At 37.2% G+C, this 26,476-nt stretch overlaps 1 protein-coding gene across 4 annotated transcripts in view; it reads right to left on the bottom strand.

Annotated features, from left to right (window-relative positions):
• LOC113234671 (bumetanide-sensitive sodium-(potassium)-chloride cotransporter) overlaps positions 1 to 26,476 on the bottom strand; it is a 69,691-nt gene that overhangs the window by 10,597 nt on the left and 32,618 nt on the right. For all 4 annotated transcript variants that reach the window (XM_026470095.1, XM_026470096.1, XM_026470097.1 and 1 more), the window contains exons 4-18: positions 21,228 to 21,387; positions 20,583 to 20,678; positions 19,683 to 19,852; positions 18,821 to 19,013; positions 17,255 to 17,397; positions 12,327 to 12,518; positions 12,109 to 12,216; positions 11,811 to 11,934; positions 11,315 to 11,436; positions 10,020 to 10,155; positions 7,098 to 7,197; positions 6,624 to 6,735; positions 4,658 to 4,792; positions 1,549 to 1,655; positions 544 to 677 (exon numbers count right to left, since the gene is read on the bottom strand). In XM_026470095.1, coding sequence (XP_026325880.1) covers positions 544 to 677; positions 1,549 to 1,655; positions 4,658 to 4,792; positions 6,624 to 6,735; positions 7,098 to 7,197; positions 10,020 to 10,155; positions 11,315 to 11,436; positions 11,811 to 11,934; positions 12,109 to 12,216; positions 12,327 to 12,518; positions 17,255 to 17,397; positions 18,821 to 19,013; positions 19,683 to 19,852; positions 20,583 to 20,678; positions 21,228 to 21,387 — 2,032 coding nt within the window. The remainder of the gene's footprint in view (positions 1 to 543; positions 678 to 1,548; positions 1,656 to 4,657; positions 4,793 to 6,623; positions 6,736 to 7,097; positions 7,198 to 10,019; positions 10,156 to 11,314; positions 11,437 to 11,810; positions 11,935 to 12,108; positions 12,217 to 12,326; positions 12,519 to 17,254; positions 17,398 to 18,820; positions 19,014 to 19,682; positions 19,853 to 20,582; positions 20,679 to 21,227; positions 21,388 to 26,476) is intronic.

Here is a 26,476-nt window from a genome sequence, read left to right as displayed (position 1 = left end):
GCGTACCTTGGACCGTCTGCGGAATACTCTAGAATGAATTGATGAATCGTTGCACTACGATAAATAACCATTGTATTATAGAGAGATGTCAAAATGAAATTATTAGTTATGTAAAGATATCTTTCCTTCTTACTTGTTCGGTGGGTCGTCTTATTGATGGCATACACAAATTTTTTTTTCTAATACCAAGTGACGGGACGAACAAATCGCTTGGCCTGGTGGTAAGCGACACGCCTATTCATAACAGTTGCAGTGGCACTCAGAGCTTCAAACCGCAAAGATCGGAGGGACACTGCCACTGCGCCCATCTCACCCTGAGACATAAGTTGAAAAGTCCCATGTGCTTGTAGTTTCACCACCACCCCTACCCTTCAAAACTGGAATAGCAGCAATAGGTAACATGGCAGTACTTCCCTGGACGACTTCTTTCACAAGGAGCTCTATTGCTACTAAATCAAGGTGGCACTAAAGGTGTAATGGTACTTCGTACGGGGAGGCTCCTTTTGTGTTTGGTGGGTGATATGCCTAAGTATGTGTACGTACGTGAGAAAAGCGAGAGGTTCTTATCGGTGACGTCATGCAGGTACGCTCTTAAGTCGTCGTCGAGTGCATCACTGGAATACTGCCCGCCCTCCACGCGCAAGATCGCCAGCGCCATGTGCACATCCAGAGCTTTGCTGGTAGATACACAGAATATACAGGGTGAAAATGAATTTTAAAAAAAACATACGAGTCGTACTCGACAAGATGAAATAACGTTTAATTTGCGATAATCTTTTTAATCGTAGACAAATCCTTATTTTTTTACTATGTTCAGTAAAATGTACATATAACTACAATTATTAGAGTGACATCTCGTGACAGCGGCAGGTAGCTACCGCAGGTTTAAAGCTGCAAAGGTACCTCACGGAGTGAAGAAAAACATAGATTTCCCATGCCGCTACGGCAAAACAATCGTTAAAAACCATAACAAAGATCTGCAATAAGCAAATGGCAAAAATTCGTGAGGTCCGTTGGTTCGTTTCGTGGCTTAGTTGACATAGCGTCTGGCATGGTTTGCTGGGAGATCTTGGTTCGAATCCAACCGGATGGATGTAAATTTTTTCTAAGTGTTCGATATATTTTAATAATTATAATATGCTTGTACTTGTCAGGAGCGCTTATTTCACTGCATTGCTGCAGGCATAAATCGCAAAAATGCATAGATATGTAGAACGTAATCGTACGGTGAGGATTTATTAAAAATTGGTCTTGTCTGCACATATATAATGACGATTGAAAAAATAATAATACTCTAAAAATAATTAATAAAGTTACATAAAAACGATCATAAATAATACGTAAGTAGTCTAATGCACTACGTATTTATACCCTTTACAAACGAGTTTCTCAAACAACCGATATCTTAAAAGAACTGTGTACAGATTTGTTTGTTGTTGTTGGATTGTACATACATTAATAATAAGAACATTCTATAAAAAAAAAACTAAATATGTTTGACAGTGTGTGAAGTCAACTGTACTGAGTTTCCACCAACAAAACACTTACTGCAACACCTCCACGTAGTCAACAACTTCAGATCTGTCACATGTGAGCCAATCTTCTTTGAACCCCATCATGAGTATATTCGGCTTTAGTTTACCCAGACCGCTGGCCTGTGAACCATAAAATTGTTCAATGTAATTAAATGTCAATGTTAGTTTGTCAAAAGCATTTTGTTTGAGATATGAACATCTCTAATCTGTATTAAATAAATTTTTATTGAATTGATATTCAATTATTTTTTGTGAAATTACTCCACTAGTTTGTTATAATTATTAATACAAAGATCGAACACTCAGAAAAAACACTCAGAAAAAATTCCTTCGATCCGGTCGGTTTCGAAGTAATTTCACAAAAAATAATTGAATATCAATTCAATAAAAATTTAATTAATACAGTGAATAGCGACATCTCTCGCCAGGACTGGTAGCTGTAAAGGTACTAACTGGGTGATAAATCTATCATAGATTTCTCATAGATGGCGCTACGACTAAAAAGTCGTTGAAAGACCAAGTACAAAGACACGACGCAAGCACATAGAAAGATTCGTGAGGGCCGTTGGTTCGTTCCGTGGCTTAGTTGGTATAGCGTCTGGCACGGTATGCAAGAAGACGTCGGTTCGAATCCGACCGGATCGAAGGAATTTTTTCTGAGTGTTTTTTCTGAGTGTTCGATCTTTGTATTAATAATTAATCTCTAATCTGATTTTTTTTTCGTCTGTCGGAATATGCCCAATGCTGGATCACCTGCAAATCACGGTTATTTCAGAGCAGCGGCCTATTGAAAGTGATTGTCATTTCTATAAGATTTGACATTTCACCTTGAACGTCTGACTGATATTCAAGTTTTTTTTATGTAAAGTGGGAGGCAAACTAGCAGACGATCCACTTAATGGGAGGTAGTCATCGTCACTCGTGGACATTTGCAACACATTTTAAACACACTTTTTGAAAAACCCCATGTCATAGCGCAATGGAAATAGTGCAGGGGGAAGATCATTCCATATCTTGCAGGTTCGAGGAAGAAACGAACAAGATGGGCATCTTGTTCGTTCGTGCGTGGTCTTACAATCATGTAAGACAGGCATCTAAGACGTTGGGATGGACTGTACTCCTTTGGCGGGAGATGCGATGGTGGAAACGAGACGGTGGCATCAGTTTGAAAAGTTCCTCAGAGCACTTTATAAAGAAGGTAGACAACACACAGAGAGCCAACGTCTCTCCGTAGGCTAAGGGCTCCATACCTTCTGCGAGTTTGGGATCATCAACAACACAAACAGTCCTACGTTGAATGGAGTCAAGTGGGTCAAACTGATATTTGGGAACTCCTGCCCTGAGGTGTGAGCAATACTTCGTATGGGACCGTACTTGTCAAAGTCAAAGTCAAAGTCAAAGATGATTTATTCCATAGGTAAAATAAATTTACACTTGAAAACGTCACATTTAAGGTACTGCTCGTTCACTACGCTGACCTCCCTGAGAAGAACGAGCAAGAAACTCTAGGGATTGCTCTTTTCAAATAAACTTAAATGCTATGGAATACACTTTGAATCAAATTTGTGTGGATTCTGGAGCCATGTCGTCTTTCCATACATCTTTATCTAACACGTAGTCTTCAATTTTGTAATATGATTTTTCGATCAAAATATTTTTAATGTAGTTTTTAAACTTAGGAAATGATAAACTTAATATATGCTCCGGAATCTTATTGTAAAAACGTATACAGTTCCCCATAAAAGAGTTGTTTACCTTGGTTAAACGAAATCGTGATACCATGAGTTTGGACTTAGCTCTAAGGTTAATATTATGGATATCTTCTTTCTTATTGAAATTATGTATATTTTTACGGGCATATAAAATATTTGAGTAAATGTACTGTGATGCCACAATCATGATACCAGTCTCCTTAAACTTTTCTCTGAGAGATACCCGAGAGCCTAGACGGTACACAGAACGAATCGCTCGTTTTTGCAATACAAATATGGTTTGAATATCTGCCGCTTTACCCCACATGAGAATCCCGTAGGACATTATACTATGGAAGTAACTAAAGTAAACTAGTCTAGCAGTACTAACATCGGTAAGCTCACGTATTCTGCGGACTGCGTATGCAGCGGAGCTTAATCTGCTGGCCAGGGACGATATATGTGGAAACCACTGAAGTTTACTATCTAAGGTCACTCCCAAGAAGACTGCTTTATTAACAAGGTCTAACTTTTCTCCGTTTATTTCTATGGTTGGACTAGTCGATTTTACGTTAGGTAATTCAAATTTAACACATTTTGTCTTCTTGGCATTAAGCAATAAATTGTTAGCATTAAACCAATAAACTACTTTAGAGAGGGTATCATTAATACGGTCATAGTTAATGTCATGTCTGTCTGTTTTAAAAATCAAGGATGTGTCATCAGCAAACAACACTATTTCGCAATGGTCCTTAACAAAGAATGGCAGATCATTAATATAAATCAGAAATAAGAAAGGTCCAAGTATTGAGCCCTGCGGAACACCCATTTTTACTGGAGAACCCAAAGAAGTCGCTCCATTTATGCCTAGTTTCTGAATTCTACCGTTGAGATATGACGAGACAAGTTTCGACGCCTTGCCATTTACACCGTAATGTTCCAGCTTACTAATAAGAGTATTATGATCAACGCAATCAAATGCCTTTGAGAGGTCACAGAAAACACCAATAGCGTTCTGTTTTATACAACAAACAAACAAAAAAAGTTAGACAATTAGGAGCAGATCTGTCTACTTCATAAGTTGTCACTTCCCCGAACCTTGATCTTTATACATATACCATCACGTCTATTTCTCTTACACGATAGGCAGGTCCAACTCATCTATATGACGTGTAAACGTGAATTTAAATCAACCAATGATTTTAAATTCAAACTGAATAGGTTTAAGGCCATGTGATTGGCTGTGATAGAATCGGTCAGTTCGACTTTCCTACTACATTTTAACTCCGATGAACCTATATACAGTTAGCAGCACATCATCCTATACAGTTTTGTTCCAATATCGCCTCCAGTGCAACGGAACAAGATCCATCAATGTGTAATTTGATGTGGTGCCGTCTGTACATTGTATGTATACACTGTAATCCATACCTGTATCAACGCACTAGCGCCATCTTTGAATCCCACGTCATCGACGATGCTGTAGAACGATTTCATCTTCCGTTTGTTAAACCAATGGTACGCGCGATTCGTTAGCGCTTCTCGGGCACGGTGGTTTACTGGACCCTAAAACAATGTATTGTTTCTAAGAAATGACAATTATGTGGTATCCCTAAAATACTTTAAACTATACCGATGCCTATTATACAATAGGCATCGGTATGGTTTCGCAAGTGTATGTAAATCAACTTACGGTGGCATAAACCACGTCAATAACATAGCAGTAGAGCTCCTAGTGAAAGAGTTCGTCCAGTTAAGAGCTCACATGCCAAAAAAGTTTTGACGTTGGCTCCGCCCAAATTTGTGAAACAAATATATGCCTGAAGTTCGCGTGACATGCGACAGGAGATGTTGAATTTTGCGCATTAAAAGTACCAAATTCGTTTTAGCGGAATAACTCTAAAACTAAAGGGATTAAAACAATCCGTAGTGACAGTTGTCGATCATGCATAAATATAATTAATTATCTTATTTTTGTCCTAATAACCTGTAGCATTTCGAGGATAAATCGAAAAAATGTGAAAATTAGAGGTCATTTCGTGATTTTTATCTATCGAGGAAATTTATTGTTTTATGTTTCTGATTAATGTCTATGCTTGAATATATCGTGTAGTTACACATACAATATTTTATTTTTAACTTTAAAGTGAGAGAGCAAGAGATATACCCCTCTAAAATCAAATGGAAGATTAGGAATTTTTCCTCTGCTCCCTCTTAAATACTGCCGCCTTACCTATTTCTGCCGCCAAGCAGGAGTATGAACTTTACTAAGTTCCGGGTTGGTAGGGTAAAGGTGCTGGTGAAATGACAGGCACATGGGACTTGTCAACTTATGACTCAGGATACGGGCACAGTAACAGTACCACTAAGGTTATTGCAATTAAAAGCTCTAAGGGGTACTGCACCTGTTATGGACAGGTGTGTCGCTTACCACCAGGCGCAGGATGTTCGTTCCGTCAGTTGGTATTATAAAAAAACCTTAGTTCTAGTCAACAGTATGACTCAAAAACGCTTCCAGTGTCACTTGCACACTTACCTAAGCTATGGAAACATAAGACAGCCAGTGTTTGCTTCATCGAGTATATAACCAGAAATAGAGACGAAATGTCATTTAATTTGTTTGAAAACTATTCTGCCAAATCATTACGGTGACCACTGCGCTCCGATTGGCCAGTCCGAATTCGAAACAATTCAAATCAACCAGTTTAACTTGAGCTTTGCTATAATGGACGAAAATTGAAAAATTACATATTTAATTACTGATGAAATGTGATTCGGTTTGTTTTGTAATTAGATGATTTTCTGTTTTTCCCACACCACCGAATGGAACAGCCCCACATTGTTAGAGATATTATCTTTATTACAATAAATACAGAATATTTTTGGAATGTACGGAGACGTACATACAGGTCAGTTGTTGGCGCTGTACTATTTCAGTGCAAACGAGAATTGATATTTAAAAGTGATATGAGTCCCATTTGACTGATGTGTTGAGGGATGGATGGCCCTTATTCCGTTTCTCTTTCTGATTAAATGCTCGATGGTATTTTATAAATATCCCTGTATACATAATTATGAATTTTATTTTACCAATAGTTTCTAGATGATTAATTCAGTTGAATTGCCTGAACGATCACAGACGCCATCTATTGGAAGCATATTGAACTACGTCGCTGAACAGTTTTACCAAAAAATCCCAAAAAGATAGGTTATTATTATATATATTATATTAGATCAATGGTGGTTATATAGTACACATTCACAACGACCACATCAACTTTCGATGATTAAGTTATACATCTTTATTAATACAATGTCGATAAATAAAAATAAAGATAAGATAACGCAAAGCCGATGCTTGATGATACGGTATAATGAATTAGATAAGCACAATTACCTGTACCACGTGTCCACAGAGCATGAGCGACAATCCTTTAGTGAGTAAGTAGCTAAAGTCTGTCAATATCGGTCTCTCAGCCGGAAACCCAGTTAGCACCAGAATTTGTGGCCTGTTGTAAATTAAAATTACTAATTATAAATTTCATCTTGCATAACATCGTCCCCCTTTGCTCCAAGAAGTGTAGGCGACTGTACAATCTCGATATGTGTTTCTCCGTATCACTTTTCAAAGATAATTGCCAGAGAACTTCACACCGTCTCTTAACTTGGATTTTTACAATAGGGTAAACGTAAGTAATGTACGTTTTATTCACAGTATTACAAATACATTTTAACATTGACTCTACTAACACTTGCAACTTATCACAATTAATTTAATTACATAAAATTCATCACGTATAAAATTACATGACGCATTTAATCATTAAAAACTGAAAGAATGCAATTTTACAAAGTTATTGAAATTTCTAACCTATAATTCTTTACGTGTTCCGTAATTCTATTCAGGTGGTGGACTCCTGATAACGCTGTCTTGTACGTTTGTGCTTGCGTTGTCGAGCCCCAATTGACATCTGAAAATTCAATTTAAAAAAATTCCATAATTTTATATCGCATTTTATGTTGCATCGTCCGCGTAAGTTTATTACTTCAATTTTAGGAATTAAACGTTACAAATGGACGAACTAGGCTTAATTATAGTGAAATCCAATAGTAAATAATAAATCTACCAATGTCAGTTCTTACGGATTCAAAGTAACCAATCATGTTATTTGACTTTACATTTCCATACGAAACAGCGACTATTCGGCAAACTTTTTTCATTTTAAGGACCAGAAAAACATAAGAAATTTCACAGGGGAACAGATTTTATAAAAAGATGCATTTTCTTCTGAATTATTTTTGACTAGTGTATTGTTATGTTATTTTTCATCACGGTTGTACGTAAATAGTATAATTGCACGCAGGCTAACTTGACTGTAATGTCCCAAATAAAACCCGAGGGCCAATTTTCTTGTCATTACAGCCATGGTAGGTAATGAGTTTTTTTCTACAAATTAAAAGAAAAAACTCATAACCAACCATGGCTGGTTTTACTTCATAAAATCTTTGAAATCCTTTTTTTTATAAGCGTAGTCGAAACCACGAAGGTTCATTACAAGCGTTGTAGAATAAGGATTACTAAATCCAGGGTTAAAAGGGGCGTTGGCGGGCCGAATTAGTTTGCCCAACACTTTTCTATACTATCACTAGCAGTAGCCGGCAGACAAACAAATGCTCCAATTTATATACCAAAAAACAAAGCATGTTGTTCCGTGTTGTTTATAATGTCAGAAAAGGTGTAGAGAAAGACGCCTTTAGAATTTAAGTTGAAACAAATTATACAACTTATGTGCTTTAGTCGGTCGATGTGTTGACTTAAATTAACGATATTGGTTATAATTAATCGAAAGCTTAGAAAGAATTTAGACGGAATTTTACTTCGATCCGGCTGGATTCGAACAGCGTCTTCTAGCAAACCGTGCTAGACGCTATGCCAACTAAGCCACCAAACAAACCAGCGGGCCTTACGAATTTTCAAATTCAAATTCAAATTCAAAATAATCTTTGTTTCATAGGTAAGCATTATTACACTTGAAATCGTCACAACGGTTAAACTCTACCGCTCATTCTTAAGGCAGATTCCCCTGAGAAGAATGAGCAAGAAACTCTAGGGGTTGCTCTTTGTAAATAACATTAACAATTTCCTATGCGCTTATTGCAGATCTTTGTTTCGGTATTTTTTAAAGACTTTTCTGCCGTAATGGAGTAATTTCACAAATGGTGGTGAAACATCCTAACATTCAACAAACTTAATTAATGTTTTTTACTTATATGCTCTAGGCTGCCTAGCCTAGTATTGACACAAATTTATTAATCAAATAACGATATAAAAATAAATAGTCGAGTCTAGTAAGTAACTAAACTGTTCCTAAATTTCTAGCGTCTATTCCATTGTTCATTCCGAACTATGTTTGCTTTTAATGTTGACTGTGTTTTATAGGCGTATAGTGTTTTTGTCAATAAACGCTCGGCTATGTCCATGACTACGGAATAGTATTGAAGGAGGGTAACAGTAAGTTGTAACCCCGATTGAATATAGCTCTAAGGAATTAACAAACTTGGTTCTATTTACATTGCGGGGGAACGGAACCGTCAATTTTGCCTCTCTGCGAGAGAACGCGCGCGCGGTCGCTGGGATGATCGAGCATTCGCGGGAAAACTCCAGCATTCTCGCCTCTGCGCCTTGAGGTTATAGTATTTCGTCGACGTTTGACTTCACACTGCGGCTGCCTTCGCACCACTTCCCGCGCATTCGCCAAGCGTCGCCGACGACAGCTGCGGAATTCTCGCGAATACACGAGCATTCTCGAGCATGCGCGAGAATTCCGCGGAAGACGCGCGACGTAATTTTTAACTCGCATCTAGTTTGTACGTTACACAGTTGACAATATGTACAATATCGTTACAAATATTCGCTTCCATTCCGTCCCGCCGCAATATAAATTGAGCCTTTCGGTATGTTTTGATTTTATAACGTTTTTCAATGAAATATCATTAATTTTTAAAATACCTGATAAAGAGCCTTGAATATAATAATAATAATGTGCCAGGCAACCACACTAATTACCTAGTCTCATACTATGGAATTCCCTGTACTATGAGAACATCCAGATAAAAAACAATTTAGAAACGTTAATTTGCCAAATTGATCCTACCGGGATTCGCATCCGGGACCTCCTCATCCAACGCCCACAATGCAAACAATGGGCTACCATATTATCGTCAAAATATTATCTACTAATTACTGTCATCTGTCAAATTGCTAGACGCAACAAACGCGAGGGATGTACGGTCGGAGGCCAAGAATTGGACAACACGGGGAACCTAAAATCCATTACCCACCGTACCAAACTCACAATGAGTAACCCGCGAGTAATAGGTCCTAGATTCTACGAACAGCTGCCCAGAAGTTTAAAAATTGTTCAAACGACAGGACGAAATATTTTATACCCGACTAAAACTCCATTTACTGGATAATGAATTTCACATTGTATAATTTCTTTTCAAAAAAAATTTATGTTATTTTTATTTGACGTCGTTGTATTTGGACAATATTTTGTGTTTATTTATATATTTTTAATTTATTCTATTTTGTTTTATATTAATTATTGTTGTTTATATTAAAGACGATCATATTAGGATTGCCTTTTAAACTGTAATATTGTGACATTGACAATCTTGAATAAATGAAAATCTTTTATTTCGAATCGACTTTTACATAATATTATATTCAAAGGCAGCTATACTACAGAGGCTGTAGTAGTATAATTAAGTATAATTAATAATATCTTACCCGGTTTCCTGTAAGACACGAGGAGGTACAAGGCCAGGAGGCATCCGATGGTGACGAGGGCAGTGATCCACGATATGACGAACATAATCGCCACGCATACCATCGCACCCAACAAGGACAGCCACATGTTGTAGAACTGATACAAAATTGAACATAATGTTAATCTATAAATTATTTAAGAATTCTTACAATGAAAAAAATGTACAAATAAATCATGTGATGATTTAAAAAATCCTTAAAAACTACACTACAGCTTAAAGAACGACTTCACGAGGATATGGAAAGGTATTTTCTACGCCAAATGAATATCCAGCAAGCCTCTATAAAAATTATGACAACGAATGATAATATAAAAATACTTTTTTTTTATATACAAGTGATGGGACGAACAAGTCGTGCGCCTGATGATAAGCGACACGCCTGTCTATAACAGTTGCAGTGCCACTCAAAACTTTAAATCGCAAAGATCTGAGGGGCACTGCCACTGCGCCCAACACCCTGAGACATAAGTTGAAGTCCCATGTGCCTGTAACTTCACCAGCACCCTTCATAACCGGAACGCACTATCGTCCACTAACTAAAACGCGGCCAATGAAAAATAAATAGCAAAGATATAGCACAAAATTCTGTTTTAAAAAACAGTTAAAATTACTTAACGTGTTCGACTTGTCGGAACTTACCCTAATGATGCAAAGCTGAAATATTATTAAACAATTTCAATATATTAAGTGTCGTATTCTAGAACTCTACTCAATGCTCAAGTCAAGATTACACTGGAAACATAAGCACTGGAATTACGACCCTAATGGCAGGGACTTGAGAATGATTTCGAGTGCTTTAAACCATACTCAAATCCTGACTTGAGCATTGAGTAGAGTTCTGGAATACTATAATATGATATCTCAAAAAATTATTTTGTCACTTAGCCGTTTTAGTTAGTGGACGGCAACGCAATAATATTTACATTACGACTTAAGAAATAAAAATAAAAATTTCTAAAAGTTCACATGATAATCAGTCTATGAACCTTTTAAAACACCTTAAAAGGGTGAAATAGGTAACCTAATGCCAGCAACCCACGAAGTATATAAATCCTCATCTTATTATAGTATTGAAATGAAGTCGAAAACGTGTCTGATATTAAGGTCGTGACATCATTTGCTTTGGAACCGCCGCGTATAGAGGTTATATTTTACTCGCCACGAACGAGTAAAAAATTTCCACCATTTCAATTCCGACCGTTTTTCCCGTTTACATTTATAAACACTAGACAACGCATAAAATAGAATTGGTACCCTGAAAGTAGGCCTCCATCCGACCGGTTTGGCGAGACTTGCGTGGAATGTGGAAAAATTGATGAGAGCGTAAGCCGCGAGGAAGAAGTTGGATATCAACGGGGCGATTTGATTCAGACCACCTGTTACAAAAAAGTAATAAATTATTAAGACTAGAACGCCTGCTATAAATAATTAGCAAACTATTTTCATTTATGTGTCGTAAGAAAAAACTAGGCAGCTTTAATTAATAAAAAAAGCATCATTAATTAATGCCATAAATATTAAATATAAAAAATATTTTTTTAATACAACAAAGCTTATGATAGAGCAACTACGTATATCTGAAAACAATTTTTTTTAATGCAATACCAAATTCTTGACAGTATCATAATTGAGTAGAATGATTTCTAAATTCGTGCTCCATTATTTCAAACTCAGGAGTGAACCTTATTCTTTTAGCCACCAGATTTTCAAGCACATATATATATTCCTTAATCCACTCAAAATAACTCACCCATAAGTATAAAAGCCACTGCGATGATGAAGGTGAGTACATAACCGCGTACGGGTTCGTTGTTGGGCCCATAACCTTTCGCGAAGAACTCCAGGTACGGGTAGAGTTTGTCTTGACAGAGAGCCTGTAAAATTATCATACTATCGCATCTATTTTATTAAAAGCAAAGTCTCACCCCTCACTAAACTTGCGTAAGCGTGCTTCCCGTCTATTGCACACAAGTGCCACCGGGCTAATCAAGCACGTAAAACAATATGGCGAGGATTCATAATTGACTTATAAGCCTTTCTATGCATACCTGAAATACTTTAGGAGCCGAAACCAGTGATGCCAGCGCCGATGACAATGTCGCGGCGAAGCAGCCGCCGTAGATTAGTGGACCAAAACCGGACACCAGCCGTATTACCTAAGACACAAAAGCAATTTTGCCATGATAAGTTACAAATGCCCAACGCGTCTCACAGCAAGAACCAACTGACAAACATTAAATAGCTCTAATCTAAGAATTTCACTTACGTCATTGCTATGATGTAGCCCGTACCGACAATCATGTCCACAGTTGGACATGGTCCAGTTAGCGACATCCAATACCTCACCCGACGCGTCACGCAACACCGTCCAGCCAGCGATCACGGCGATTATAAGATACGATATTGTTGTAAGCACGATCGCTAGGAGAGTGCCCTTTGGGATCGATTTTTGTGGATCCTGGGGAATAAAAATATTCTGTGGCATGTGTGTGCATTGTGTGAGCTCTCTTTGTAGATAGTTTATAAAATATGAGTAATTTAGTAAAAGTTCTAAAACAATTGTAAAACCAATGTTTCTATTTATAAAAAGATAAAACAAAGATAAATAATTTATGTGGGCTCACTCAGTTTTCACAGAGGGCCAGTCAGATACAAACTTATGTACCAGAGGGTTCACATTAAATTACTTATCTTTTGTTTCATCTTTTTACAAACAGAAACATTCGAATTATTTTTTTTTCATGATACCAAGTGTCGGGACGAACAAGCGACACGCCTCTCCATAGCAGTTGCAGTGCCACTCAGAGCTTTAAATAGCAAAGATTTGAGGGGCACTGCTACTGCACCCGTCACTCTGAGACATAAGTTGACAAGTCCCATGTGCCTGTAATAACAATTGTTTCAGAAAAGTCACTAAATGACTAATATTTTCAAACTTTCTTCAAAGGGTGCTCCCTGCACACACGCTATTTTGTGACGTATCATCGTCAAAGCAAATTAGACGCTGCGCAAATGAAAACAACCAACACAAGAAACTGCAGTTGCAGTATCCGATTACGGCAACTGGACACTGTCTCCGATTGATGCCACTGGACACCAATAACAGATCGGCGGCTGTGTATCAAGCAAAATCCGCCGGAGCCACAACGGTCGACGACGTTACACATCTTTTTCTCTGTCTGATTAATATACGTTTGCGTGGAGCAACTTTTGTACTTATTATTATTTCCGTAATGGCGGCCACTAGGCTTGGACCAGTGTCAGTTTTGTAAGAATAACATAAAAATTATGGCGATCGTCGCAAATGTCAGAAAATTTTTATACTTATAGTATGTTTTGTTTTCCACTGAAAATTATTTAGTGTCAAGCGTTCCATGTAGAATTTTTATTATTAAAATTTTTTATTTGCGCCAAGTGTTTAGTGGCATTGACAGTTTCTTATTGCATCTTTTTGTAACACCAAACCAAAACACGATAAAACATAATCACGTGGAACCAAAAAGCAATAACACATAATTAGTAAAAAAATAGCGTAGATAATTAGTAGGTACACTCAGTGCATTACAATAAATTACACTGGTAGAGTTTCAAGCTAATTTGAATGCTGTGTCAACAATGTGATGTACACATCGAGTATACAACCAGAAATAGAGACGAGATAAGGACCATACATCCCTGGCAACTTATCAGGCAAATGGGCCTCACATCTCTTTTAAATGTCAACTCTCGTTTGCGCCGAAATCACAAATTAGAAAGCTGAAATAGTACAGCGCCAACAACTGACCTGTGTGAACGTTTCTGTATATTCCAAAAACATTCTGTATTTATTTTAATAAAGATAATTTTGTCTAACAATAGGAGGCTGTTCCATTCGGTGGTGTGGGATATACAGCAAAATATCTAATTACACAACAACATTTCATCTGTAATTAAATACGTAATTTTTCAATTTTCATCCATTATAGCCATGCTCAAGTTAAGCTGGTTGATTTGAAGTGAAACAATTGACGACACCCGTCAATGGTTTCGAATTCGGACTGGCCCATCGGTAATGATTTGGCAGAATAATTTTCAAAGAAATTAAATTACATTTCGTCTCTATTTCCGGATGTATATTGGATGGACGTACAATTTTCAATAGACAATTTTAGCACATTCGATATCTTTAAGGGTTGCCGTCTGTACTAAATCGAAAAATATAAATAAATTTAATGTTACCTTCAACAAACACCAGAGCAATTTATGTAACTTCGATAACCTGCACTCTGGTTTAATAACACTGGCTATGGATAATGACTATATTTCTTGTTAGATAAATTATTTATAGTGTACACAAAATGACTGATTACAAGGTCTTAAATATACATTAAGTATAGGTATAGGATTTTAAATATAATATAAAATCTTGTATATTTATGTATTCGAACATATATTTTTTAAATTGATTTACACGTTTTTCTGATTCTGTACATTGATATCACGTCCTTTATAATATCAAGTCAGGGTGACTAATAAACAGTGGCGGATTTGTCCTAAGGCCCAGTAGGCTCAAGCCTAGGGCGGCCAATCATGACAAAAAATTCACTGACGATAACAAGAAATAACTCAAAGTACCTAAATATTATTTAAAGCCTCACGCACATTATGGCGGGCCGCACTGCACTGCATCGTATAACAATAATATTCCTAAATCACTTTCGTACATTATATGTATAAAATGTAGATATGTTACATATCTACATATAATGTAAAGTGTAATCACTACACTTACACGTCTGTCTGTCTGTCTGATCGCGATAAACTCAAAAATTACTGAACAAATCCGCCACAGCCAATAAAATTACGAAGATGTGTGGTTATAAATAAAAAACTGACTCCAAATTAGACCTATGTTACTGTTGAAATTTTTAAGTTTATTGATTGTCACCATGATATTCAATAATTTTTTGGGAAATTACTCCAACTAGTTTGTTATAATTATTATAACATAGATCGAAATAAGGAAAATTCATTCGATCTGGCTAGATTCGAACCAGCTCCCTCAGGCAATCCGTGCCAGATGCTCCGCGAATTAAGCCACAGAATGAACCAGCAGACCGTACGAATCTTTCCATGTGTTTGTTGCAGATCCATGTTTTTGGTTTTAAACGACTTTTTTGCCGTAGCGCCATCTGTGAGAAATTTAAATTTTACTTTATTGGCTATCTGGCACGGATTGCCCGATGGTGCTGTTACGAATCCAGCCAGATCGAATTAATTTTTCATAGTGTTCGAAGATCGAAATCTTTGTTATAATAATTGCATTCGTGGTCTCAGTTAATACACTCCCGGACACAATTCAAGCCACCTCGCATTTTCCGTATTAAGCGTTCTAAGCTTACGCAATGTTTGATTGATAAAAAAATATTAAGCAATTTTGAAACTAGTATACTAAACGTCCTTTTCATAAGTCCTATTTGGAAATTTGGATTTGCAAAACCGGGGTAAAACTTTTTCTTCGATAACACTATTTTTGTGTTTTAGCGCTTTAAGACAAAAATGCGTGGTGACTCGAATTACGTGTCCGGAAGTATATTTAATTCAATCGCGGACGTTACATACATACGTCTTGCAAGTTTTAAGTCACCAGAGAGAAGAGATCTGTCAAGCGTCTGGCGGCGTTGCAATCCATAGAGTGACGGTCTCTAATGATGCGCCGTAAAACATAATATAATAATATTAATACCTCTACTACCATAGATGGATTAGATTGCATCTTTAAGGATACCATTCATATGCAAACGTATTAGAGTGGTTGCACAGGCGACTTTTCACTACACTTGCGATTTATAGGCGATTGTATGCAATCGCTTATAAATCACAATTGTAGCGATGCAATCGCGCGTTTGTATTGATGCAGCCGCGCGATTGCACCGCTGCGTGTGTAAAGGTAGACGATTAGCGACTGCATCGCGTTTGCATCGCTGCTGTGTGTAACCGCTCTTAATCGTGCTGGCAGTGTTTTGGTCGAGACCCACTTAGCACGCCTCAACACCACATTTACACTAATTGTATTTTACTGATGAAATTTAAAGACATTGGTAAGGAAGATACACTCTCATATTATGGTACATCTATAGTATAAGGTATGCTTTGTGTCGTCTGGTAGTCCGGTGACGGAAAGAAGCCGGCTAAATTAAACCATGTAATCATAGATTGATGCGAATGGAGGAAATGAGGTCATATCAAATAAGTGGAAGTACAGTCAGCACCAAAAGTAGGTAAACAATTACAGCGTGTTGATATCTTTATTACTGAAAAGTAAAACCTATTGCCTGCAATTGGCTGCCTCCGTGGCCGAACGGTTACCATGCCAGACTGTCACGCAAAGGTCCCAAGTTCGATTCTTGGACCGGAAGAAATATTTGTATGGCCTGCATTTATTTCTCTCGTGAGTTTGGGTGTAATTTGTGGTTGTCTATGTGTCCGTCCATGGCACCCGCGACACAGGGTTTCCCTAGTGCGGGGCCATGTTGAGTTTGTGCGTTATTATTATTATAAAAAAATATAATAACAAAAAATTCGTAAAAAGCAATACTAGTGCAATGAACCTCATTAGGTACTGTTTCCGTAAAAATTAATATAAAAAAATAATATGCAATTACGTTACGTGCATAGATTGTTCCGAATCATATTAGATTTAGTGATATTTTTAACTGTTTGTGCGTCACTAGGTATCATAAAAAAACTAATGCTGCGGAAAAAGAGAAAGATAATAATAATAATAATAACACACACACTCACCGCACTAGGGAAACCCTGTGTCGCGGATGCCATGGACACACATATAGACAACCACAATTTACACCCAAACTCACGAGAGAAACAAATGTAGGTCACACAAATATTTCTCCCGGCCCGGGAATCGAACCTGGGACCTCTGCGTGGCAGTCCGGCATGGTAACCGTTCGGCCACAGAGGCAGTTAAGATCTGTGGAACGTAGCAAGGGGAGATCCGTAGCCTACCCAAATGGAAGCCAGGCGTGTGAGTTTTATATTATTATGTTATAGGTATGTGTGTTTGGGTATATTGAGAATGTATGTATATTGTATACGCATATTTCAACTGCTGATAACGTAGGACAAAGTCAGTAGCTGTTGTTGTCTTCCCTAAAGAAATGACGACCAAAAATATATGACAAAACAAAATATTACCTTCAGATCACCGGAAATGTTAGCACCGGCGAGAATCCCAGTGGCGGCGGGGAAGAAGATGGAAAAGACAGAGAAGAAGTTGTGTGATTGTGTGCCTTCGTAAGGCCGATAGTCTGACCACAGGTTCTCTTGAAGCACTGACACTGCGAAGGAAAATACGTAACCCTCGTAAATTTGATGAAGACCTGACTAAAAAAATTAGATAATTCATGACCTACTTGAATAGACCTATACCAATAGAGAAGGTTCATTTCAATCAACCAGATTAGGGGGTCTACTCTCGATCTCCGTCCGACATCCGTCCGAAACAATTACTGCCAAATAAGCAATACTTGACCAAATGAAAAAACGCGTGATGCGAATGAAGCTTCATTCATGATACTTGTCTTTTAATTTTGTCGAATATTACTTATTTGACAGTAATTGTTTCGGACGGATATCGGACGGAGATCGAGTGTAGACCCCATGGACTGATAAAGGGCAATGTATACTTTACGGTGGAGACACCTAATAATAACTACATATATGAATCCACACAAATATCACTGTTATTGGTGAAATATCACTGTAATAGGGTGTTATGTTTAGAGTTTGAGCCCCACGTGTACTTTATATGGGATATCATTAGCACGCTTGATGATGCAGAGTGGGAGTAATCCCACGCTTTACTTTAGAGTGTAAACCCTAAAGGTGCCTTACAACTTAGTGTAACAAGCAGTGATCGGAATTGAGGGAGTTAACTTGCCTAAAGTATGAACATTTTCTTAATATGGACATTTCGTCATTATTGCCATTGACTTACAAATAAATGGACGACGGGTCTAATACAAAAACCACGAAAAAAATGTCCCAAGTCAACCTATTCGAAATTTAAATTGTTATGTCATCGCAGTATCGCGCTGTCCGTAGAACAAATGAAGACTAAAGCGGAGTGTCGCGCTCTGTATACGATTTTAGCGCCTTACAAGTGCGGACACTTTTTAGCGAGGACCCGACGTCCATATAATTGTAAGTCAATGATTATTGCATATTTTTTACTGTGTATTTTCTAAACATTTCAGAATATAGGTTGTCTCATGTTTATTTTTTAAATAGGTAAAGTACACAACTACGATATTATTTTTTGAAAGGATATTTTTTAGCAAAAATTTTGTAGGAAATAATAAATAGTCGTCAGTGTACTCAAATTTCAATAAATAATACAAATATTCAAACATAATCAGTTCCAAGAAAGAATTCTCGGGATTCATAGATGGGAATATACACATTATTCTTTAGTTTAGCTCAATTAACTCCGTCAATTCCGATCACTGATAATAAGCCATAATCGGAATTCAGGGACTTAATTTACCTAAAGCATGAACGTTTTTTTTTAGTATGGAGTTTTTGGTTATATCACAATCAAAGGTGTATTTTTTACTATTTACTTTCTAAACATTCCAAAATATATGTTGTCTCATGTTTATTTTTTAAAAGGCTATTGTATTTATATACCTAAGTGCACATCTATAGCTACTGCCACTATACTCTCCGGAACAGGTGGCGTACGTAAGCAACAACACTTACTATTGTAGCCAACGAATCCCTGCGCAAGTTCGATGTCACTTTTGGGCCCGATGACAGATCCGATGCAGAAGTCAGCAATGGCTGCCAGTAATATTATTAACAGGACGATCTGCGCTTTCGCCTCCCATTCCATGCCGACAATCACGATACCAGTTAACAGTACTATTGTTATACAACCGTAGATTGCTTGGTCCTGAAACAATGTAATTGTTAACTAAATTATGATACAATGTTCTTCAAGTGCTTCTCAGGCTGCTAACAGATTGATTGCTGTTTGCAGTTAATGCGTGAAGTCGTTACCAACTTCATGCAGCCGAGACTTCGACTACATGATGTTGATAACGACTTCACGCAGTCGATCTCGACTCCATAAAGTCGGTCCGACTTCATGCAGTCGAGGTCTCGACTCTCGACAGCATGAAGTTGATAACGACTTCACGCATTAACTGCAAAGATGCAGTCAATCTGTTAGCAGCCTTAGAGAATTCTACCTAGAAGAGGGACTTTAGAAGAGAATTTTTTTGACGTCTAAGAAATGATTACGTTACATTAAGGTAAGCGAAAACGTGGACGAGAATGACACGGGCTAATCTCGTAAGATACCTGTCCACGCGGACCTTAAATATACAAGCTGTATCTTAAGATACAGAGAAAAAGCAAAAAATGTCACTCATTGCCAGTACACATAAGTCACTTAGATGAAAAACACTTCTCACAAATCGATGGACTATCACAGTATAAATAAGCTTAGGCATACTTATGTAAAAGGATGTTTAACTGGTACCAATGGAGTAAGGTACTTAAGAAGAAAACACAGCTTGTTTCAATCTTGATTTTAACGGATATAATCTGAACTACATACCCATTCCTTGTTAACCATGTACGCGTTTGCGGGAATGAGCGTAATGAGCGACTCGCCGAAGCCGACGACGTACATGGCGCAGGCCACGGCGTTCGCCATCGAAAATATCAGACCGATGGACCCGCCGAACTCCGGGCCAAGAGATCGCGATATCATGTAGTATGTACCACCTGTAAAAATTTGCCTTTTTTCCGGCTATTTCTGGTGTTCGACATCCGTTTATTGCTGGTTCGGCGAAATTCATAGAAATCGGGTGACGGATTTCGCGGAATAGTCGGTATAAACTACAGACTTCCGACATATGACGGTAATAAAAGGATGTCGGATTGGAGTAACAGAAATTCGCCTTTCGACTTCACTAACTTCCATGACTCAGCGACTCGCAAAGGACCTTGGACTCCTACATCAAAAAACAGCCACTCTGTTTTGCGTCACTTCGCACCATTAGACTTACAATACGAGTATGTAATTAGTAGACTAAAACGCCGGTATAAAAATAATTATATGTACTAAAATAAATTCCGAATGTTTTCTACATATTGAGCGCAGCTGGTTACTATAATACAAAATTGATAACACTGTCAACAGTCTTCACCACACTCGGTAAGTTAAGTTCCTTATGAAAAGAGAAGTCAGTGAACGTCCTAAAGAACACAAGAGGAATACATAAAGACCAAACATAGTCCTCTTATATTTTTATAACAAGACAACATTTTTGAAGGACAACTTAAAAGCGGACGAAGCAGATGGTTCCAAATGTATAATAAGCTATATAATAGATAAGCTACATGGGGTAAATGTGAGAGAACAGAGAAGCAGTGTGTATGATTGAACAAATAATTCCATAACAAAACCTACTGCAAAAAAACAAAGTGACAATCTTTTCGTGTATATACGTACCTCCTTTGATTACGCCGTTGGTGCTTATGGCAGACATGGAGAGCGCCGTAATTGTGGTCACGACAGATGTCGTCAGGATCAGCAGTAAAGACTCCGCTGTGCAAATATCGTAATTAACGTGTTACAGAAAGAAACTTAATGCGTCATTCAAATTCAATAAAATTATAAAACTGTCCTTCACTTTCACAAATCAATATTAGATAAAACGATTTCTTAATGGAACATGAAAGTTAATGGCTTTTTGTGTCATTAGGCCCCTTAATGACAGCAAATCATACACCTCTCACATAGAGAGCCAGCGTTCTACGCATCCAAAGTGATCAGATTTATCAATAAATGCAAAAATCAACCCTAAAGTCCATGAACTCGGCATGCACTGATAATGATCATAATCTTAAACATTGGTATGTATAGAGGTCAATGGATCTAATTATAAGTAGGTAATTTATGGGTTACTATTTCTATACTATAAAAGATACACCACTGCACCTACAGGTACTAACATCTCTATCTGTACTGTAAAAATACATTTAGCACCCGATAAATGCAAAGATTATTGCAAAAAGTTTAGAAAATTACTGGAGTTACGAAATTATTATTATAAGCAGGTACTTCAGCACGTCCTATGCAAAGGGAGACACTTACCAATCCCAGCCTGTCCCACTACCCAGGAGAGTCTCAGGAACAGCATAACCCCCCAAATGTTGAGAAGGCATCTCATCAAAACGCCCTTTACCCACCCGAACTTGATATTGGTTGTGATCATCCCGGAAGGCGCCAGATCCTTTTCGATAGTCTGGCCTGGCTGAAAGCAAAATGGTGTGTTGATTGCCTAACAAACTTAGCAATTTGGGTTAGAGAATTCATACAAACAAATTGTAATAAAAATCCACGCCGTTCCATATCCGCAGCGAACGCCTATGGAGTGGAATTTCCTGCCAGCAAATTTGTTCCCTGAACGGTATAAAGTAGGCACTTTCAAGGCGAGAGTGAATAGGCATTATATACATAGGTGTGCATGTTCCATCGTGGAGTTCATCGTCACTTTACATCAGGTGAGATGGCAGACAAATGCGTACTTGTTTTTTTAATATAAAAGCTAATACCTAAGTGAATTAAGCGTGTAGCTAGCTACTGTGGAAGTCGAATAGAAATATAATTAGCATCTATTAATCTACACGTGCCTAGTTTAACGGGTTTTATATCGCTATCTTTCATATTATCAGGATATTGAAAAGGTTAAGGAAAGTCATTTATTTCGTCAATGTTATAGATGAATTTTAGATAATGCATATGACTATGAAACTCAAAATAATCGCTATTTAATAGATAAGCAAATTACATTAGAAATCGTCACATTGTTCAATCTCTACTGCTCATTCGAAAGGTAGATTCCCCTGAGAAGATTGAGTAAGAAACTCTAGGGCAACCCTTTGTAATTAAACATTTTTGCAGATTTATTATTTACAATATTTATTTTAAATCGAAACAACCTGCAAGAACTCAACGGATTACTATCTTGGATTTTTGTCATTCAAGTACGCGCTACAAGATTGACAATTTGCATACAAGAAGATGGATCACATTTTGAATATTTGATAAATTCATTGCAAATACCGTAAAATAGTATCTCTATGAAGCAAAATATCCTATCTACAATATTTAAAGTACTTTCCCTCCGTGTGGTTTAACCGTGGACCAGTTCACAGTTCGACAAAGGTAAAAAAAGTGATTAAAACAGTACTTATAAGTTTCATTTTCGTCGTTTGAACCTTTTTCGCCAATGAGTCTAAAAGTATCGATATTTTTGATTCTTTTTTGTTTTATTTGTAAAAAATAAAGATACGTTTATCCGTAATAACCGGATACTCGGTTAAAAAAGTAACACGGATCCTAAAAAGAGCAGATAATACAAACCCTAGACGCTGGTCGAATGTCTAATATCGTATTTCTTTAAGGTTCTCTATAACCCTTCCTCTCTCTGATTTTTTGTAGCATTAAATCCCGACATAGTTTTTGATTTCTATTTCAAAATAAATGTAACATTTATCGAATTATTTGGTTTGTACTCCAGAATACGTGCCCCAAATTCTTTTAGTTTTAGTGCGCTCCAATTCCAATACATAAGTGCTTTAGGTTTCAATTGGTTTATTATTGTTAAAACAAATCAGGCGTGTACAGTGAAGAAACAGATATGTTGTTTTTACAGTAATTAATTATTAACTATCATTAACTAGGTGTATAACTAACTACGTAAAAAGAGAAACCTAAGTAACGCTTTGTAAACAAGTTGTATAGAATGCTTTAATATATTTTTATATTTTTAATTTTGGCTTTAGAATATTTCCTGGCCTGATCCCTATTTTCTTTATCTCAAGCTTCGTAATCCCATTTCCAATTAATCCTTATAATAATGTAAAAGAAATACTTTCCATAAATGTCCCCGTTTTAAAAACATAAGTCAAAAATCTTGTAAATTACTGAAACGCTAACCTCGTAAAGCCAAGAAAAAAAAAGTCGGATTTTAATTAGAGATAGTAAACTGGCAGCTACTTATAAAATCTAATATTTGACGGTATGGCTCAGACGTCTTTGCCTGTCTTGAAGAACGTAACATTTTATTTACTACTGACAGCTATTTATGTCACTTTGACAAATAATGTTACCATGTTAATTACTATTATTAACATATCGGACATTTTTGTCGCAACGAGTTTGACACAAGCTGAAGACGAGAAACGCTGAATCGAAAATACGTTGCCGTGAAAGTTTACATATAGATATACTTGGTTTTCTATCATTAGACAGAAGGAAATTTTGAGCTTTTTATCAGGTGCCATTTCATTCTGTCATTTTGTAAGCAAAGCAAGTAAAAATACCGTGTAACGGAATTCTTAAACATATTCACTAAATTTATGTGATTTCTACGTATGTTTTACTCGCAGTACTTATTCATTAAAGATTAAATAGAAACTTTCTATCTTTACATACTTAATCTGTTTCAAAAATTGCACTATAAAAACGTATGGAAACAGGGGGTCTACTCTCGATCTCCGTCCGACATCCGTCCGAAACAATTACTGCCAAATAAGCAATACTTGACCAAATGAAAAGACGCGTGATGCGAATGAAGCTTCATACTGGATACTTGTCTTTTAATTTTGTCGAATAATACTTATTTGACAGTAATTGTTTCGGACGGATGTAGGACGGAGATCGAGAGTAGCCCCCCAGAGGTTACAAATATTAGCGGAAACTTTTTATAAAATAATAACATTATCGTATTGACCTATGCATTATCGTGTCATTTATAAATGTCATTTGTCATTAACTCTCACTGTAACTTGTTGTTTGAAGAAAACAATATTTGATCTTTGTTGACGTTTATTCTAACCCAAAAAAAACGATGTATACAACGTATAGAACGAAGTATAGTTAGAAGGCTAAATTCAGGCTGATATAAGTAAATCTCTAACGCAAATTATACGTCACATAAATAAAACGTACACATGACTTGACAACTAAGTCAGCAATTCAATTCAATTCAATTTCAGCTTAGATAGAGAGTCTGATTTTGTCGTCAATGACGAAATTATCTTTGCCCTCAAGATTTTGCAACTAAGTTGAACGTTTGTACCACTTTAAGTGTATTCTGCGTGAAAACAACGCAATGTCTAACATTTAATTATCAGTAAAAATATTTAATATATATTCTATTTATTCATCATATAAAAATTCTATAAATATAGACCATAGTAGCTCTGCTCTGCAAAAAACATTTTCCTTAAATCCTTCTGGTCTGGGAGTTAAGTTAGCGGAGTTAAGTTCATTAAACATTTAAGAGTTTCTTTATTAAAATTCATTAATTCTAATTCTAATTCAAATACTTTCTTTCGGATGAATCATTCATATTGGTTAGTATAACAAAGAAAAAACTTACACACTAATGTTACTAATTAGAACTTACAAGTATGTACCGGGTTTAGTGTATACATGAAATTTGGTTCAGTATTCAAGAAATGTACCCTGGACCCTGCCAGCAATAACACTCACGATGCCGTTAATATATATTTTATGATAATTAATTTTATTATGAATTTTTAATCACGTACTGCCAAATAAAACTATTTTTGGGATCTATTTAAATCGCCGTGACCATGGGCCCAAAACGTTCATTTGTTTTAAAAAAAACAAATGTACCTATAGTAATAATAGTAAGCCCCCTAAACAACCACACGTCCTGATTGACTACCTAATCACGTGGGGAGCGGACACACGAATGAGACATTACTAGCGTGCCTAACGTGGCTCTGGAAACCCATTCAACAAGGAGACTCGTTCTAAAAAAAAAACGTGTAGGACCGCTGCCCGGGGGTGATCGCCGGGGCACACCTGGAACTGACGCTGGGTGTCTCAGCATGCGAACCGTCAGCGGTGAGGAGTTAAACAGGCGGACTCTCGCCGATAACGATATACCACCGAAACAACTAATGACAGCGGTAGACTGACACACAGGGCAAACACTCCTGTAGAACCTTTTAGACCATCTATACCACGGTCACCTCCCATACCATCGGCACCTCCCATTACTAATTTCAATACAGTTGCATTAATCCCGACCTTGAATGTTGCGCGGGAGGTAAATACCTTTCTGCCCTCGTCCACCAAGGTTTGCCAACCAAGAGTTCGCATGAGATGGAGCAAGGATGTTAATATGTTTATTATGCCAACTTACTTCTACATTACTAAATTAGAGACCGATATGACCACTTACAGATCACAATTGCATGACCTTTTTGTACGACAATACCCAGAGATAACTGTGTCAGAACAAAGAATTTCAGATCAGAGAAGAACTATAATTAGAAATAAATTCTTATCCCAAGAAATAATAGACTAATTAAAAGAGGAAACACGAGTGCGTCTACATGAAGAAGAAAATAACGCAGGCCCTAATGCTGTCCCATTGTCACAAAATAGTTATCATCTTCTCCATAGCCTTAAAGTATAGAAAGCCTGTACATAACCTTGCAAAAAGCTGTGATTTTAAATACATGCCGCATCCTCAGAAAGTTCATGCAGATGGAAGAGGACGAACTAGGATCTTATTACACACCCACCACATATTCGTAGATACACGCCATACTGCATTTACTTGATTTAGGTCCGTAAATGTGGTTCAAATCAGTTAACAAGCTGAGAAGACTAAAGTAAATAATAATAATAATAATAAAGCACATACTCAACATAGCCCCGCACTAGGGAAACCTAGACACACACATAAACAAACACAAATTACACCCAACACACGAGAGAAATAAATGTAGGCCATACAAATATTTCTCCCGGCCCGAGAATCGCACCTGGGACCGCTGCGTGGCAGTCCGGCATGGTGACCCTTCGGCCACGTAGGCAGTTAAATATATGTTAATAAATTTCGGATGTAAATGGCGTAGGTAGCGATTTACATCCGAAAAAATTGTTTCGTTTCAAATGTGTAACAATCTTGAAAACCTAATAACTTGAAACGAACTATGACATACAACCAGGGATCGGAATAGGTAGAGTTTTTTACCTAAACTTCGAGGAACATAGACAGAAAATGGAGACTGCCTTACGACAATATTTTCTAGGACCTGGACGTGTTCGGGATTCGGGAAATCACTTAAGTACATTTCTCCCGGCCTGGGAATCGATCCTGGGACCTCTGCGTGGCTGTCCGGCATGATAACCGTTCGGCCACGGAGGCAGTAAGTAATCTAATATGTCTGCAGCAAAATATCAGCGGAGCTGTGGAACCCACCGCCATTTTGTTGAAGTATAGACGCCTTTGTCTCACACCACTATAGTCTAATACGGTGAGTGTATGTGTAGTGTAATTTATATTAATTCTA

This window comes from Hyposmocoma kahamanoa, unplaced genomic scaffold (genome assembly GCF_003589595.1).
Source record: "Hyposmocoma kahamanoa isolate Upper Pololo Valley unplaced genomic scaffold, ASM358959v1 86, whole genome shotgun sequence".
Taxonomy (NCBI): Eukaryota; Metazoa; Arthropoda; class Insecta; order Lepidoptera; family Cosmopterigidae; genus Hyposmocoma; species Hyposmocoma kahamanoa.
Note: the sequence above shows the minus strand (reverse complement) of the source record. Positions and strands in the feature narration are given on the sequence as shown.